Source organism: Acromyrmex echinatior, chromosome 7, assembly GCF_024713525.1.
Source record: "Acromyrmex echinatior isolate Ae372 chromosome 7, ASM2471352v2, whole genome shotgun sequence".
Lineage (NCBI taxonomy): Eukaryota > Metazoa > Arthropoda > Insecta > Hymenoptera > Formicidae > Acromyrmex > Acromyrmex echinatior.
The window spans coordinates 8,239,122-8,257,361 of NC_141858.1; the positions used below are offsets into that span (position 1 = coordinate 8,239,122).

Sequence of the window (18,240 nt, forward strand, 5' to 3'; positions counted from 1 at the left end):
TGCCGGTTTTATTAATTTCAATCGATTCTACATCCATACTTGATTGCTTTTGACGTTCTGTCAAGAATATTTGAAAAATATTTGATTCTCAATTTCTTTTTAATATATGCTAAGAATATCTTAACCTTTTTTTTTTTTTTTATAAAAGCAACAAGTAATGAATATCCAATGAATATGAAATATCAAAAAGCAATAAGTAACGACAACATTGGAAAAATTTTTATTAAAATAGAATCTACAGCAAAAGTTCTGGTATTAAATTTAATATCGAGTATAAGATTGTTCTGACGAGTACCTTAGAGATATTAATTTTATATTAATTTAAAAATGTGAGCCCCCTCTGCGTGCCCAAGGAAATTTCTTCTCCAGACGCAGGCGCATCTGTCTTCTCCATGATTTCCTCCGACTTTTGCCTGAAACCTTTTCTCTCAGCTTGTGTACGTTCGACTCGTGTGTCTTCCTAATCGAAATTGATGCAACGGCGTCTCTGAAAGATGATGGATGGCTTACCGGCGAACACACAGCGGGTGATTCGAGGAGCTGGACGTCCTTGCAAATTATTTTTCTGGCTTTGAAGGAAGTTTCAGTTCGAGTTGAACGGACTTTTATGTACAGAAAGAGAGAGAGAGAGAGAGAGAGAGAGAGAGAGAGAGAGAGAGAGAGAGAGAGAGAGAGAGAGATTTTAAATTTTTAGATACTTTCGAAAGTTCTGAGATCGAGAAGGGTAAAGGGATATATACGCGAACTACGATATTCTCGGCATTCCGTTAACAACATTTTCTAGTTTAGAAGGAGGCAGAAAACCAGTTAAACCTCAGACTTTTCGCCGCAACTAACTATTTACGAGGTGGGTTGCGAAAATACCTTTCTCGCTGATAAATGCTGCGAGAACTTCGTCTAAAAAAATACCTCGTGGCGAGCTTAATTTCCGGCTCGTGAATCGGCTCCGCGGAAGATCGATGCGGCGCGGGGAGGTGGGACGCGATATTACGAAACCGCCTTCAGAAGTTTGATAAGCTCCAGAGCTCGACGCTTGATGGAGTGGACTTATACGTCTTCGGCGTTTTGCACGGGGAAACGATCCGCCAAACGAAACAGCGCGTATGTCTCTATTCGCTTTCCGGGACAGAAACGGAAGTGAGAGGATAGGTGAGAGTGTAGGTGGATGGTGGTTCGTTTATCGTGCGGCCTGAATGGCAATTTATCTTACTGGCAAGACGGACCGAAGGTACCAGTCCCTCGGATATAAATGACGTTGCCTCCTCGCGAAGATCTTCTTTGGAATTCTACGGGACGCGATAGAAAGGGAGAGAGAGAGAGAGAGAGAGAGACAGAGAGGGTGGAAAATCTGCCATCTTCATGTAAACGACGTCGCGTTAAAGTATATTTTCAATTTCTCGTATATTAAAGAGTCCGTGAGCTTTTCTTGGCTTATGATGTTTAAAGTGTATTCTCAATTTTTTAAAATATCTTAGGAACTCGCGTATCCTGGATCTTTAACGTCCGAGATGGAGAAAATTTCACGCAGAATTCTCACGATATGCGTCCGCGTCGGCAACTTTTACTTAATTTAACAGTAAGAAAAGTAAAAATTGAGACATTAATTTACCGCAAAGTTCAATTTCCCTAGCAATAAATTTTCGCATAGTCTAATTGCAGGAAAAATTAACATCTAAATAAATTATAAAAATATGTTGTTCAATAAAAACAGAATATTATGAACATAACTTTTACATGTATAAATATTATAATAACACATTTTAAAAAATTAGATTCATCCTTAAACCTTTGGAGTGAAATCTAACTCTAAATAGTGAAATTTCATTCTTAAAAATTGACAATTGAGCTACTCTTTTTTGACTAGTTCAATGTCATTCTTTAGAATTAGGTTCCACTCGGAAAATTTTAGAGAAATAGCATTTGTATATTTAGTAAATTTATAAGGCGGGAGAATTCTAAACCCTCTACACGAGTAACGAAGGATTAATTAAAAAGCAACAACGACACCGCTTACGTGACAAATCCGATGATTTGTCACTAAAATAACAAATAATACAATTAAAATTAGATGTAATGCTGTTGATGTGCAAGGGCATCGAGGAATCGAAGAGACAGCGACGTTTTCGAAGGAAAAGCAGAGTCGCTCTCCCCCGGGGAGAAAATCACGGTTTACGCCATGTGTTCGCTTTGTGAAATGCCGTGGGCTTCGAGAATAGCCGGTTGTTTCGTACTCTCACTTCATTCGCTCACATTCACCCCGGCTGCGCGATCATCCCGGGGCAATATGTCTTGTATACGGACGGCATGGTTTCTACAGCGACGGAGTTCGCGTTTCTCGAGTTTCCATCCATCCAACCCGCGAGAAAAGACGCTTCGTCTTCCTTCGCGCCGGCTTGAACCTTATTATTGGTAAACAAGCTCGCTTCTCACCCCCTTTCTATCTCTATCTCCACCCCGCCGACCGGAGTCTGTTCTCGCGTCGCGTTTTTCTTTGCCCCATCCCATTCGACGGACGTCCATTGGTATTCGGAAACATCGAGATTAAACTCGAAGTACCCATTAGACGTTATATTACGAAATATCCTGCATCAAGTCGTTCGTGCCATTAATAAATGCGCTGTGTAATTTATCTCGAATACATGTAAACGACTTAATTAATTATTAATTAATTTCTCAAATTGGAATCGGCGATCAGTCGATTCGTAAACTGCGGATTAATATATAAATTACAGATATAATCCAAATTCCAATGAAGCGTTTCTCATGCGAGCGACTCTAATTAGAATTAAATTTGAGATCACATTTTGCAAATGTAAAGCTTGTTTACTTAAAGCTGAATAAAAATATTGAATTTCAATATCTGAATATTATATGAAAGGTAGTTTCTGAAGTTTTGCATTATTCTTTGTGAATAAGAGATTAATTCTGATTCAGTGTTATCGATTTCATTAACGTTGCTTTAGGCGCGAAATAATCTTCACTTCTTCAGTGGAATACTTGAACGAACGCCAACGGTGAACTTTTTCAATATAACTTTCTCGTTTGTGCTTCGACTTTGTCGCTTTGTAGTTAGCGAAACAGCCGATTCGTTGTATTTAAGTTTAACTTTGCGCTTACAGAAAGTAAAAGACTATCTTTGTCGTATATTGTACAGAAAGAATATAAAGAACGTGCTTTTTGCATCTTTTAAGCGTCCATTTTGTATCTTGAGAGTTTTGTATCTGGATTTTACACGGAAAGATTTTGCTAAAGTTTCTAAAAAGAACTCTGCATTCTAATTAAATGGAAAATTGGATCCTGATGAAATAAGTTAGTTTTTACACATAAATGTAACTTATAATGTTGACAAACAAATATACCATAGACATAAAACTCAATAATGGATACTTAATTGGAGTTCTTAAGCAACGATATATCAAAGGTAATCTGTGAGCCAATAGTTTAGTATCTTTAATACCCAAATTCGAAAAAACTATTATTGAGTCTTATGTCTATCTTTTGTTCGCCACATTATAAGCTGCGTTGTAAGTGAAGGCTAATTTATTTCCCAATTTTCTATATTTAATAATTAGCGTAGAGTGTAATATTTATACGGTAAATCGGGTCTGGGTGTTAATTCTTATATGTGATGTAACTTGTAATGTGATGAATAAAAAATGTCAGACACAAAACTCGATAATGATGATAATTTTTTAGCTACGTATCAAAGATGAAAACTTAAACTCACAGAATATTTTTGATACACCACAATCCACAACTATCTACAATTTTAAAAACTATCTATAATTAAAAATTATCTATAATCTAAGTTTTGTGACATGACATTTTCTGTTCACTATATTATAAACTACTACATTATTATATGTGACAACTCAATTTAGAGGGACTCAATTTTGTTATATATTATAATCAGTACAGTGATCTTTAACTAGATACAAATTCAAAAATAAATTTGTTGGATTTGTTGAATATCAAAATAACTACGTAGTGGTCAAATATAATGAACAATGTAAAAGTTTTTGACATTCTAGCAGCTAATTTGTGAATTTTACATAATTATTTTAATAAAATTATTTTCAGAGCTATATCTAATTATAATAAATTTTTAGATACCTTAGGAATATCGTTTTTTTTTTCGAGCAGATTTTCCAGAACTGCACAATGTTACTTGAAATTAATTAAAATTGTAATTAATACATCAAGTTCTATTTATCTCTCTCTTGAAAATTCGTGAGCTCTTGAAGCTATTATTTTCCTGAACAAATTTTCCCAGCAGACATCTCGGCAATGCTATATTCTATAGATAGACGTTCACACGGACGCTTAAAAGCACACGCGTCGTCTACTTCGTCGTAATTGATGAAACCCGAGTCGTCGCCGTGCTGCTCTGAAGCAGAGAGACAGATTTTCATCTAGCGAGGAGAAGAAAAGCGATATCCCTCTTTGCGCGCGTGAAAGACAGCCAACGAGAAAAGTTTCTCTCGAGATGAGCATTTATTAAAACTATCTCTATCCCCCTTCTCCTGCACTGTGCACGTGGTAACCGACTGGTGTTAACACTATCTCTAAGCTTTGATGTCGAGTCAAATACTCGCTTTTGTAGCACGCAGGGATCTCGCAACTTTGACAAACGTGACAGCGCACGATAATTAATTTTCGTACATCAGTTTGGCACATTTAACAAACTACGTAGGTGACCTTACACGGTCAATAATACTGATCAGTAATACTGACACTATGCATCAATCTTTTTAGTATTTTTACAACCTACACGATCAGTAGACAATATATTTCACTTTAATTTTACGCTTTAATTTTATTTTTATAATATCTACTGTGACATACTGTGACATGGATCTTAATAATACTGGATGCTTAAGAATCAAAATCTAGATCACTGTTAGTATCTTACGTCCTATGTTAATCCATCAATATTAACTACACGCGATCAGTAATACTGCCAGTATTTGTTAATATGATTATTGATCATGTAAGATCATCTCATAGGCCTCTTTTTAATTAAATTTTGGAGTTCTTTTTAGCTGAATTTTCTGCACGGTTTATCTTTTTTTCCAACGTGCAGAGAAAAGGAACAAAAAGATGAACCGTGCAAGAAATTTAGCTAAAAAAACCAGACTTATGTCTTCCGATAGCAAAGCAGTTGCGAGATCAAAATCTTTAATCTGTTCTTTTTAGTTGAACTTCTTGCACAGTTTATCTTTTCTGTTTTTCTCTTCAATATAAAAAGAAAAAGAGGAAAGATAAACCGTGCAAGAAATTTAACTAAAAAGAACAAGCATTTTTTGACAAAAAATAATTAGAAATGCTACACAGCTACAAAATAAAATTTTCGACGTTAATAATTTGCTAAAAATATATTTGCTGCAGCAAAAGAATTTGCCATTGTTGTTATTAAATATAAATTCTTTCTATCAAAATAATTAAACTTTTGTAATTCTTATTTACAACATCTATAGCTAATTAATTGATAACACTGCTAAAGATTTAGGTATGCATATATTATAACTGAAATTGAGCTATCACACAAATTCTCGCAGCTGCAACAAACTTTTTTTTTCCTTGTGAAATAAACAATCCTTTTGATAAAAATAACTAGAAATGCTAAAAATAAAACATTGAATAGTTATTTTCTGTGACATATTATTTCTAAAATCTATTAATTTTTTTAACTTTTTTTTAAGAAAGATCAGTGGGAGGAGGTACAAATTTTTTACATTTATAATTATTTTTATATATAATTTATATATTATATTTATATAATCCTCCTAGGATTATACAAATATGGGTTGTCCGGAAAGTTTCGTGGTATTTTGTAAACTCTAAATTGTATATACAATATCTTCGTTAAAACGAAATTTAATTTGAAAAAAAAAAAGGTTTTAAAGCTTGAAATTTCTACTTTCGAAAGATGTACTATTATATTTTTTGAGTTTATAACTTTTACATATAGAAAACTATGAACTGAAAAAAATAGAAAATTTTCTTCTCACTTTGTGGACCTGTGACATGCTCAAAAAAATTTGAAAACATTTTCGACTATCTATCGTAAAAATTTGAAATTTTCTTTATAAAATCATTTAAAAAAAAAAATGTTCTTATTACGATTTTTTATTTCTGAATTTCTCGCGGGTTACATAAAAAGAAGGCATTCTAACTTTGATTGCTCATAAATCTGTTAAAAATCATCGTAGCGCAATTAAAAAACAGATTCTTAAAACTGAAACTTTGCTCTATCGAATGATATAATTGCCAATTTTGAAAAAATAGAATATATATTAGGTGTTGGAATTAATTCGTAGCGTTTTACAAGAGATGGGAAGTACTTTCATTAATGTATTTTTTAATGCTCATGTGAAATAAATAACATTCTTTCATTAAAAAACGCTACGAATTAATTCCAACACCTAATATATAAAGTTGAATTGAAAATATGACATGACTTTTCTTCTAATCATTGCGTAATGATTTGCGTAATTAAAAAAATAGTAATATCACATTTTTAACTCAAATTTATATATACTATGCGTTAAAAAAATTGACAATTATACCATTTGATGGATCAAAATTTCATCTTTACGAATCTTTCTTTAATTACGAATGTGATGATTTTTAACGGAATTATGAGCAATCAAAATTATAATATTCTTTTATTTAATCCGCGAGTAACTCAGTAACATTTTTAATCGAACGTTTTTTAAAAACGAATTTTTAGGGAGAACTTTAAGTCTTCACGTTTTACGAATAGTCAGAAATTTCACAACGAATACATTCTGCATATAATTTTCAGCTAACCAAATATCGCGGAACAACATTTTCCGGACAATCCAATAATATTTCCTTCCCGTCGATTTTCGAGAGTATCATGATTTTATTAAACACTTTAAATTTAAAACGCTACTAAAAATAAAATGGCGCGAAGTGATGTTGGCTAATCGTTTAAATGGTTCGCGATGCCGCTAATTATTAATGATATTACTACGAAAGTGGCAGCGAATAATCTGGGCTCGCCTCCGTTGTCTCTCGACGACAACGACGACGACGACGACGACGACGACGACGACGACGACGACGACGACGACGGTTGGAATAATTTGCTGCAAGACGTCGCGCAGTAAGGAGCAGCCGCAGCCTGCTTATAATCCGCGGGGCTGCTTATATTTCCATATAAATTAACGGAACACCACACGGACGACGACTAACGGAATCCCGGGGCGGTCTTATACTACTCGTGGTATCAGCCACGACGCGATACAGAAAGGGCTGCTTTCATTTCGACGTTACCTATCTGCGCTCATCAGGCGCGACGTTTATGGATGCCGTTGGAAAGCGCCTTCGCTTCTTCGCGGTTCCTAACGAGATTCTCGATTATCTACAGTGTGCGTCCCGGGATTGTCTCCGCGCTAATTACCCGACGTTAAGACGTCGACGTGGCAAGAAGAGATGGCGAATATCGCGCGGTGTACACGTATTTAGCACATGGCAATACAATCTGCGTGAATTTCATATATTTCAGCGACTTGCGGCTTCTCTTAATGGGATCGTTGAAACAGTAACTGTTAGCAGATTGTGTAATGGATAAGTATACGGAAAGAATGGTTCTACTGAAGTATCAAGTTTACTAAGAATTTAGCTAGATACAGATCTGAAAATAATTTGAAGCATTAAAATAATTATGTAGGACTCAAATTGGTCGTCAGATGTTAAATTTTTTGCATCATTGTTCATTATGCCTAAGATTTCTACTCTTTAAAATTTTTAGAGTGAATCTCACTCTGAAGGGTGAAATCTCACTCTTGAAGATTGAAAATTAAGCCACTCTTTTTCAAGATTGACATTTATCACTTTTTAGAGTGAGATTCTACTTCAAAGAATTTAGAGACGTAATTATTTTGATGGATTCCAACAAAATTATTTTCAAATGTTTGCGTGAGTGTCTAGTTAAAATTTTAAATACTTCAGCAAAACGATTTTTTCTGAAAGAATGAATGACTTTAATCGAGATTCAGATAGCTTTTAGGAATAACCTTTCAGCAATTATTTCAGAATAATTTATTTTTGCGTACTTAAATGTTTACTTTCAGGGCGTACCTAAGATTTCAGTGAAGGGAGGAGGATTTATATCTTTCACAAAACTTATTAAAATATTTATATTAAAAAATTCAACTCCCGGTTGAGGGAAAGATCCCGATAATCCCAGCAGAACAAGTCATTATGATGTTAAAATAATTCCAAAATAATTATTAAAAGTCATTTTTCGATTCATTTTAATGTCATTTTGACGTTATCGTGATTTGTTTTGCTTAGAAATATTTTTCGCAATAAAGAATTGATTATTTACAGATGTTAATATATCACTCAGCATTATTAAAATCGTTCTAAGATGCAAAAAAGCATCAAATTTTTAAATTGCTAATCAACTCGTGATATTACTGCGGTAGTTTAGTAAAGTTCGTGTTTCATGAGACCAAAAAATCCTTTCGATGCGCATTTTAAAGGGTTACATAAATAGTATATAAATTCACACAGAATACAAGATCTATACAAGATCCAGCTAGACCATTTAAGGCATTGATTTCTATAGGTTGTGTTTCTCACATGTAGTGTTTTATAAAATAAAATTTAATATTACTTATTAAAGTTAGTCTTTTTAATGACCTACACACTGGATATGTCACGATAAGGAATAATACATAAGTCATGCATTGACCAATGAGAGTTTAACTTTTGTCGTAAAAATAATTTTCATAATTTTAAAATCTTTTCTTGTACCTAGACTTTCTTTAGGAAGTTTTCTTAGGAAATTTTAGTTGTAAATATTCCGCTCTAATATAATAGCTTTTGTTATTCAATTTCGATAAATAAAAGAAAAAACCATAATTATTACGATTATTTATGCGAGAAATGCTGTTTTTATTGAGAAAGCAATCTTCTGAAATGATTTCAATCGATTCGCGAGACTTATGTAACAGCGAGTTAAGATTTATAAATATTCATAACCGACGGCTAAGCGACGCTCGTTCCGTCGAGCTTTTCTTGCCACAGTCAATCTCAGAGAGGAAAATCACTGGCATTTTCCTTTGAATATCTTTGAATAAATTCCGCGATCTTTCCCGATTCGCACGGTAGTACAATATCAGCTATAGCACGCGTATAATTTTGCTGCAAAAAAAAATGCAAATTATTCATTAACTTTCAGAGGCGCATGAGTATCGTCGAATAGAGAATTCTTTTTTTAGAAAAGAAAAGTCTTTGCTATTGTAAAGTAAGATGGTATCTTATCTTTTTTTCCAAATTAATACAATTATTATATATTTTCAATAGAAAAGCAAACAATCAGAAATATTATAATGCTCCTTTGATTTTTTAAAATTTAATTTTTATGAAACAGAATTTGATAAATTTCTGCCTTTGTGCGAAAGAGAATTAATGGAATTCTTTGTGATTAAATGGCACCTTACAAGGAAATCTCTTCGCGATTTTTATCTCAAGATGAGCGAGAATTTCCGTAAAAGAGGAAAGAATAAGAAAAGTGAAACAGACTTCTTAACCACGCATTTCAGGCATCAACGAGCTATCGAAACGGCGAAAAGTCCGCGCGCTCTCATCTTATGGAGACGGTAAACGGAGTATTACGAGTGTCAGGTTCATGAACGAGCTGACGAAGTATCCCCCGATGGGTGGGCGAATGAAAACTCCGTCCTCGGCGAAGAAGGAAATTGAATCGATTGTAATTAAAACTTGTATAACGAAGGCACGCGCGAGCGCGCGATGTTCATTCCAACTGTCGGGACCTGGACAACGGAAATCCCATTTTTCCGCCTACGTCGAGCTGAATCATCGTGCGAGGTACTAAAATCCATCGTGTGTTTTATAAATTAGCACTTTTGATCCTGAAAACCCGAGATACGAAACTGTGATCTCGGGCAACACGATTTCTCTCCAATTTTTCTAAAATGTAATCTGCCAAAATGTAGTCGAAGCCGGATACAACGACGGAACGAATATTTATTCTCGTTGCTCTTATTTCGTGTGAAGAATAGATAGGCTCCCGTTACTCATCTCATATTGTAACGTCAGAAGACAGAAAATACAAAATAAATATTCTTGCAAAATATATTAATATGGAAATATATATTCAATAAAACAACATTTGCAATCAACAGAATCGATTATAACATATACCGAGCACTCACCTTTTTTTGTTAACTAATACTTATGTAGCCATATATCTGGGAATAAATTATGTGTAAGAAAAAATGAAATGATTTATATTCATAACTGCCAGAGTAGTAATATACAGAAATAAAAATGATTTAATATCTTCTCCTTGAAACAAGAAAATGTTTTCGATATAATTTACAAGTCTATTTTCTAGATCGCAAATGTTGTTTTATTAAAAAATATTTTTCTTTAAATATAATTTGCAAGAATTTTTATTGAGTTCTTTCACTTGACATCGTAATTTAAGATAGTAGTGGTGAGTGAATAGGAATTTTAAGTAAAATTAATCCAATTCGTTGCTACAGCACAAAGATTAAAATATATGAAGTTGTTAGAATAACACTGAAGAGAAATACACGAGAAATTTTGCATTTTTTAATATAATTGCAAAACCAAGCAATTGTTTTTATGATTTTATAATCTGATTAATTATTTAGGTCTCGCAGTTTTATTTGGATCGGTAATATAAAAGAATGTCGGACTTCAGTAGGAGACCTAAGTGTCGTCGATGATGGAATATGTAAATTAATCTGCTTCGCGTGATAGGAGTCTCGAAATTTTCTTGATTCCGCGTCTGTAGTTCTCGTCTTATTGTGAATTCAATTAGATGGTCAGTACGGGAGACATTGGCATAAGCGAGGCACTTATCGCTGCAAGAAAGATCGTACAATCGCCATTAATGAAAGTTATGCGCCAAGGAATGGTATCGATTAACATTTAGTCCAGATGGTCCCTCCGGTTTCGCAATTATATACTCACCTCTTTATTAATACTACCTGGAAAAACAAGAAGAAAAAAAAACACTGGTCGATATTTATTGCGTCATTAATTGGTTAATTTACATATCTGCAAGAATTAATTAAGAAAACACAAATATTTATAGCATGACGTTCCTGTAAAATTTAAATATTCTTATCAAACATCGTATGTATTTATACGAAAAAAAAATGGAAAAGGCTGAACATTTTTGCAGAAATATTGTATATATTATTTGAAGAAAAATAGTAATTAAGCCGCTTTTAATAAAAATATTCATTGCATATTTATTGCACGACGTTTCTTGCACATTTCTTGCACATTTCAAATATTCTTATCAAATATCATTTTATCAACAAAATTTTGCAAAAAGATAGTATATGTTATAAATACTTCATTAGAACTACGATAAAAAAGTGACAACGTGTATACAAAAATCAGAAGTGAATAAAAATTTTGTAGAAAGATTGTACATATTATTTATGCAGAAAGATAATTGAGCTTCTTAACAAAAATAACTCATTGTATATTTGGTTGTATAGCATTCCTGCAAAAATTAAATATTCTTATCAAACACCTTCTTATTAACTTGTAGAAAGATTAGACATATTATTTGAAAAAAGAGTAATTCAGACCTTTCAAATTTCTCAGAGTTACAAAGAAAACGTGACTATATGACACTGAAAGATTAAATTTTATTGAGTCTTTCAACAGTTTCCACGATTACTTTTATCCGCTTTTATCGAAGGAGGGCCATTCGGCATAGAGAACAACGCGACTGATCAAAATACGTCAGTTACTAATTTTATTTAATAAATATAATATTACATTGTAACATAAGGAATATCGTATGTAATCATCGCCATTTGCGCGTCCCGCGCTCGCGCGATTCCAAACGGCGGGCAATTTGCGAATCGTCCGAGCGACAGCGTGTGTGTGTGTGTGTGAACATGTAATATAACTTTATTCTTTGTGATATAGAACACTTCTTTCTCTCTAACGACGGCACAAAACATACAGTATGTTACAATATCGTTACAGGGACAGTCATTGTGGCACCGAACGACTTGGTCGCCCAGCAATTTCGGGCATTTAGTCGAATTTAGCAGAAATTTCGACATTTGCAGAAATCTCGACGCAGAGATCCGACGGTACTCTTAAACGGAGTGCTACTTCACGATATGAAAAACATTCGAACAATGAATTGAATCCATACCCCATAGAACTGTACGGCGAGATTTCTTTGCTTGAGGCTCTTTTTTTGATTTGTTACGTATAAGCTTAAATGGAGCGGACGACTGAATATGTTATCGTGGGCAGTGTCGTTAGTGCAAATAAAACAATACTACCGAAATAAATAAAATAATATCAAACGGATAAAATTAAAGTACAAGCTAATACCGTTTATTAATTCGCTCGATTAAACGCCGGTTCGAACGTATCCGAAAAATACGATTAAGAGATCGATTTAGTTATCATGATACTTCGAAATAAGGATAGTTCTATCAAGCGATCGATATATGTGTAAGCGGATAAATTTATTTTTGCAAATCTTCTCCCGGCCAAAGATTGAACGTGATAATGTGCTACGGTGATGATTAAAAGTGACAAGAGCTCGAAGGAAATAACTTTCTACACTCTACCCGCGCACATCCGTCCATCCTTTATTTTCCATTACTCTTTACGATCTATCGGTTTAACGATTTCATCGATCCTCTATTTACACAATATCGTTAAACCCGTATAAATTCGTTCGCGCCGTGAACCGTGAAATTTATCGGAGCCATAAGTCTATCGAAAAAATTTTAATAACCAATGCTTTACGAAGTTTAATTACCGCCGGTAATCAAATCGTATCGTGATGGATGTTTCCGCCGCTTGACTTTTTCAACTTTGTAAACGTAAAGTTGCGTGTTTTCGTTCGATATTAAATTTTTATCAAATTTGCGATTTAATTCGCGAAATAATTCGCGTTAAGAAATAAAGGACAACTGAAATCAAACGGCAACAATTTGACACTGACAACGAAAACGGATTCTTTTTATAACGAAAACATGCATAATATTTGGCGCGACAAATATAATCGTGTACCGCTAAAAAAGCAATTAATCGCAACTTGTTACATCTCTTAGCGATAATATGACGGTAAAATATGTCGATTAATTGTAAATAACTGAATAAATTAATCATGAAAATGAATGAATTCTATCGTCTGATGGTTCAAGCATTAGAATTGTGGGCAGAAGTTTACACGTGTGCGATAGAATATCGAGATAACACATAAAATTACCAGGAAGTTTACACAAATTCGCATCGCATTTATGAACACGATCTTAAGTGAGAAAATTTACGTAGATAATGTATCTTTCGTGTAAATTAAAAAATGCTGCTTCATAATAACTATGAGTACGTGCACGGAGAAACAGCAAACGTTTTGCCGTTTTTACGCAAAAGTAGCGGCCACGTTTTACAACATTACTTGCACCCTCGAAGAAACTAATTTTACCGTCCCATTCCTTCCGATGTTTCTCGCCTTGGAGGAATGCGAACGGTTCACTTGCGCATGGAAGCTGCACGACTTTCCATTAATTAATCTAATATATACAAATCGGACCGACAATACAGCCGCAAAAAGGGACACTTCGAGTTTCTCCATGGAAGTGGAAGATCACTGGAAACATCACGCGACGATACATACCGCAAAATCTCTCTGCGACATTTATCATACACAAATCTCAATACTTATCGCGCATTCGTTCATAACAAAGAACATCTCGAAAGTACGGTATTTTATAGTTATCGATTTTTGACAGATTATCACGTCGCATAAACGTCTTGGAAGTTGAAAAAAAAGAAACAGATTTCACAATGGTGACGATCGTTAGTTACAAGAATTCGTCAAATTATTTAATTATTTACAGTATAATTTATACTTTGTGAAGACTCGCTCTTTCCGCGTCTTATCTCCAAGAGATAACTTTTTCATCGTCTGGCACGCAAGTTCATTTTACACGCATTACATTTTATTACATTCTCGGATTGCATAAACAATACGTGAAGAGGATGTCCTTAGAATCGCGTTCTCTTCGTCTACAAGAAGACACTTACTGTCAATACTCGCGGAGAGGGAGAGAGGGAGGGTCGATAGCAAAATATTTGACATACGAAAATAGATGTATAAGATTTTCTTTACATCGTTTCGCTATCACAAAGATTATCTACGGTAATTGTCTAGGGTAAATTACGATCTGATATGTAATATATACATATACGATACAATATATACACATATACCTCTGTACGTTTGATAAAAGAAATTTCTGTCGGTCAGTCGCTGTGTATTTATTCACAGCGACAAACGTCGTACAAACAGATAAAATTAAGTTACTATATGTATAAAATTTTAATTCTTTTGTTCTTTGTGTAGGCCTGACTCTCTGGCCCCTTTTATATCTCCGCCGTGAAATCACTTTTCGATTAAAAAAGCTTTACATTCGTGAAGAAATGTAGAAAATTAAATACTCTAAAAATATTATTTTATAATATTATTTGAAAAACAATGATAACTATCTTAGAAATTAAATAATAAAATTTAAAAATAGAAATTTTTACACGATAGGAAGTTAATAATAAAGAAATTCATTTATTAAGAATCTCAAGTTTAAAATCTTAATAAATAAGTAACTTAAAATTACTCCAGCGATAAAGGTACTAAATAATGAAAGAATTGTTCAAAATTTAAACGAGTAAAATAGAGATCGAGATAAATCTGTTCCCAAGTATCTCGTTCCAGCGAATATACATGTATTAATTAGATATCTCAGACTCTGTTTAGAGTAAATTACTAATGTATTTATATATCTGCGTGTATACATCTCACGCCTCTTCCCTTCCCTCTCCCTCTCGACTCCTCTTTTCATTAATAAAACGTAAGGATACATCGTACAGGGAACAATATGTACAATGGCGCACGCACGCGTTGCACGTTTGTCATGATTAGCAATTAATTGTGTTGCATTGATCGAAATATTTACACGCGAACTCTTCACATATTTGCCATTTTTTTAAATTTCCCGTAAATGTGATGCAACCAACGCGAAGTATTGTCTCGCGAAATTCAGCTAAACTCGAGAAGTGATGTGGAAAGTTCTTACATTAATGATTAATGATCTCACGTCAATTTACAATGAAACTTATCTTTGATCTGAGAAAGAAGAAAATTTTTTCCTTCTTTTTTCTAAATAAAATTAGTGAAAGAAATTAGATATAAGAGAAAAGAAAATGGTGTAAGAATATGATTTCTAGGCCAATAGAGTACATTGTTGAAATTAGCGTCAAAAGAAAACGTAAAAATGCCTCCTTCACATGCCTATGGAATACAAAATTGATTAAAAAGAGTTTTCGAAATTCTTCTTAACGAAAACATGTATTTTAATAAAATTCAATCGTATGAATCAATTGTTTAATTCAATTGTCCTAGAGTAGTCAACGTTATTTGTCACTTTTTTCGTCTCAGAAATTATTGATTACCTTCGCTGCTGTATCGCTTCCGCAAAGTTCCGTTCTTCGCCGCTAACAACGTCACGCGTTACACAAAGAGTCAGAGGTAGTATTCAACACGATTAATATACGGCAGTGTCATTCGGAAGGGGCAAGACGCCTGTGTACTCTTGGAATTTTGCTAACCGATCAACGCGAACGGGTCGACGGCCGATCGGCTTGTGGCTTAGGATCATTGCACGAAGTTCACATTGTACGTCTCGACTTGCATCGGTTGCAGGCCGATCTCTTGGAAACCGTCTTTCAAACGGGCGCCCGACTTCGTGCCAGTCAACGACGTCTTCGTGACGTTGACCTTGTCGAGCTTGTAGAACGCGGTGCCCTGCGCAAGTCTCTCTATGAGTGGACAGTGCTTCAGAGCCACGTCGATGCCCACGGAACAACTGTAGCCCTGCCGGTGCAGCACCATGAGCGCGCTGTTCACTGGGAAATGTGGCAGTTTCTGATCGTGATTGGTGCGTAGATTGAGCAGATGAAGGTCGCATGGGAAGCTTTGACTCAGCAGTCTGACCTCCGGCGTCATCGTGACCTCCTGCTCGTTACCGTCCACCACGAAAATATTTACCGGGTAATTGAGAGTGTTGCTTAGATGATTAGCGAACAGCGACGGTCTCGAGTATTTGTCTTTTTCACCACTTATATCTTCAAGTAGGAGCCAATGCTTGATGACAGTCCGCCGATTGTCCAGCAGACCCTCACCCATGCCCCGTGAATCATCGTATAGAGTTCTGCGATCCAGCATCACTTCGAGCCAGCCGGGCTGGTAGCTGGCCGCGCCCTGGCAGTGGTTCACTAAGAGCGTCAGTCGGTGACTCGAGTCCTCGATGTAAGCCATGGTTGTAATGGGAAAGTAATTACCCTCGATGCCGATGCGCTCGATCTTGGTACGTTTGATCATCTGATGACCGTTCAAATCGGTGTAGAACTCGGGCGGATCGCCGTTCGAGATATCGGTTTGCAAACGCATAAACATCTCCGTCTCGCGATTCTTCGGCGGCGTTTCAAAGTCCACAATGTTGCGTAGGTAGATGGCTTCGCCAAGGCCGCCGTCGCGATGGTAGATCGCCACATGGTGCGTCAGTAATTTGCCATACTCAACGGTAAGGCGGGAACTCAAGTTACCGCTGATGATATAGATCTTCTGATGCGGCGTGTATGCCTCTAAGACATCCTTGTCGGTGTCCCGGAGATTAGGATCAGGCATGAAGAGGTAGGCACCACTATGGAACTGAGCCGAAGGATACGCAGCGAACTGCACGGCGCACTGCATGATCTTGCCGGTGGATTTCTTCGTCACGCGCTTCAGGAAACCCGTCTGTCCGTCAAACAGCAGTTTCATTCGCTGATTCTCGAGCTGTACGTCACCCACTTGCATGGGTTTGATAGGAAAGACATTGTCCTTGCCACAACGGCTGCAATACACCGTCGAGATAGCCTCTGCCGGCACTTTGTCGACTTGCCGCAAGTGATATGTGGCGATTGATAGCGGCTTTAGCTCGGCTACGAAAAGCAGGACGTACACATCATGCGTAATGCTCGTGGCGTTCATCACAGGCGCGATCTGGTAAGGTATGGGGTTCTTCTGAGGATCCAAAACTTTGATTTTGTATGACGTAATTTTGAGACTGATTACTTCCTGCCTGGACTGCGCCAATGGATTGAACAGAACGATTTTCCTAGTCTCATGACTGTTCACGCCGATTGGTATCTTCTTCGGCAGCTTCTCGTAGCTGTCTCTATCCGATTCGGACAACACATAGACGGAATTTGACTTGCCGCTGATGGTGGCCGCGAGAGACTGGATGGCAAAGCTTTGCAGGCTCGTCGTATCCGAGATTGACTCGAAGAGTTTCAACGCATAATCTTTCATAACAAAGGATTTTGAGGTACCGGTAATCGCGTCGTGATGCTGGAATAGACCCAGATTACGTCTCGCCTTAACCAACTTCTCGAAATACGTCTCGTAAAGTTTTATATCCTTGCCAGATTGCTTGGCGAGATTTAGTGTGATCGTGTAAAGGATCTCGGCAGATCTGAGATTCGCCTCGAGCTCGCGGTCCAGAATCTTCATGTATGGCCTGGTAGTAAAGTAGCCGCTCCAATAGGCCGGTCTACCTTCACTGAAAATATCCGAGTATACGAAGAAGTCGCCTGTCAACGATGGGAACTTGCTCACGCGCTTTTGTATCTCGTGGAAATAATCCTTCGGCGTGCCAAACACCACCTCAGCATTATACTCGTCCTTCCGACTATTTATGTAGTCCATCAGGATCTTGTAGTTGGTGTACTGTTGATCCCACTCGATCGCGTGGTCGTATCTGTAATACAAATAATAGGAAACGTGACATTTCATTAATTATAGAAGCAATCATAATTTTTTCTTGATATATATATATATATATATATATATATATATATATATGTATATATATATAGAATGTTTCGAAAATCGTGATACAATTGAGAAGAAGATACTATATGTATGTTTTAAAAAGTAATATGTATTATGTTACATAATATAAAAACAACTAATTGTATCTTCCAATATTAATTATATTTTAAAATAGAAATTATATTTTAAAGTAGAAATTTTAACATTATTCTATCGAATTATAATTAAATTATGTGTTAATTATTTTATAAATTTAAATGATAAAAAAATTTCAATCAAATATATGTGTC

General features: G+C 35.5%; 1 protein-coding gene and 1 long non-coding RNA gene across 3 annotated transcripts in view; one reads left to right on the plus strand and one right to left on the minus strand.

The window, feature by feature from the left end:
* LOC105153680 (uncharacterized) overlaps positions 1–18,240 on the plus strand; it is a 103,284-nt gene that overhangs the window by 5,880 nt on the left and 79,164 nt on the right. The gene's annotated exons all lie outside the window — the stretch shown is intronic.
* The window catches only part of alpha-Man-IIb (alpha-Mannosidase class II b), a 194,819-nt gene continuing 188,365 nt past the window's right edge, over positions 11,787–18,240 (minus strand). For both annotated transcript variants that reach the window (XM_087408303.1, XM_011068676.2), the window contains exon 7: positions 11,787–17,876. In XM_087408303.1, the coding sequence (XP_087264429.1) occupies positions 15,731–17,876 (2,146 nt within the window). In that variant the 3' untranslated portion in view covers positions 11,787–15,730. The remainder of the gene's footprint in view (positions 17,877–18,240) is intronic.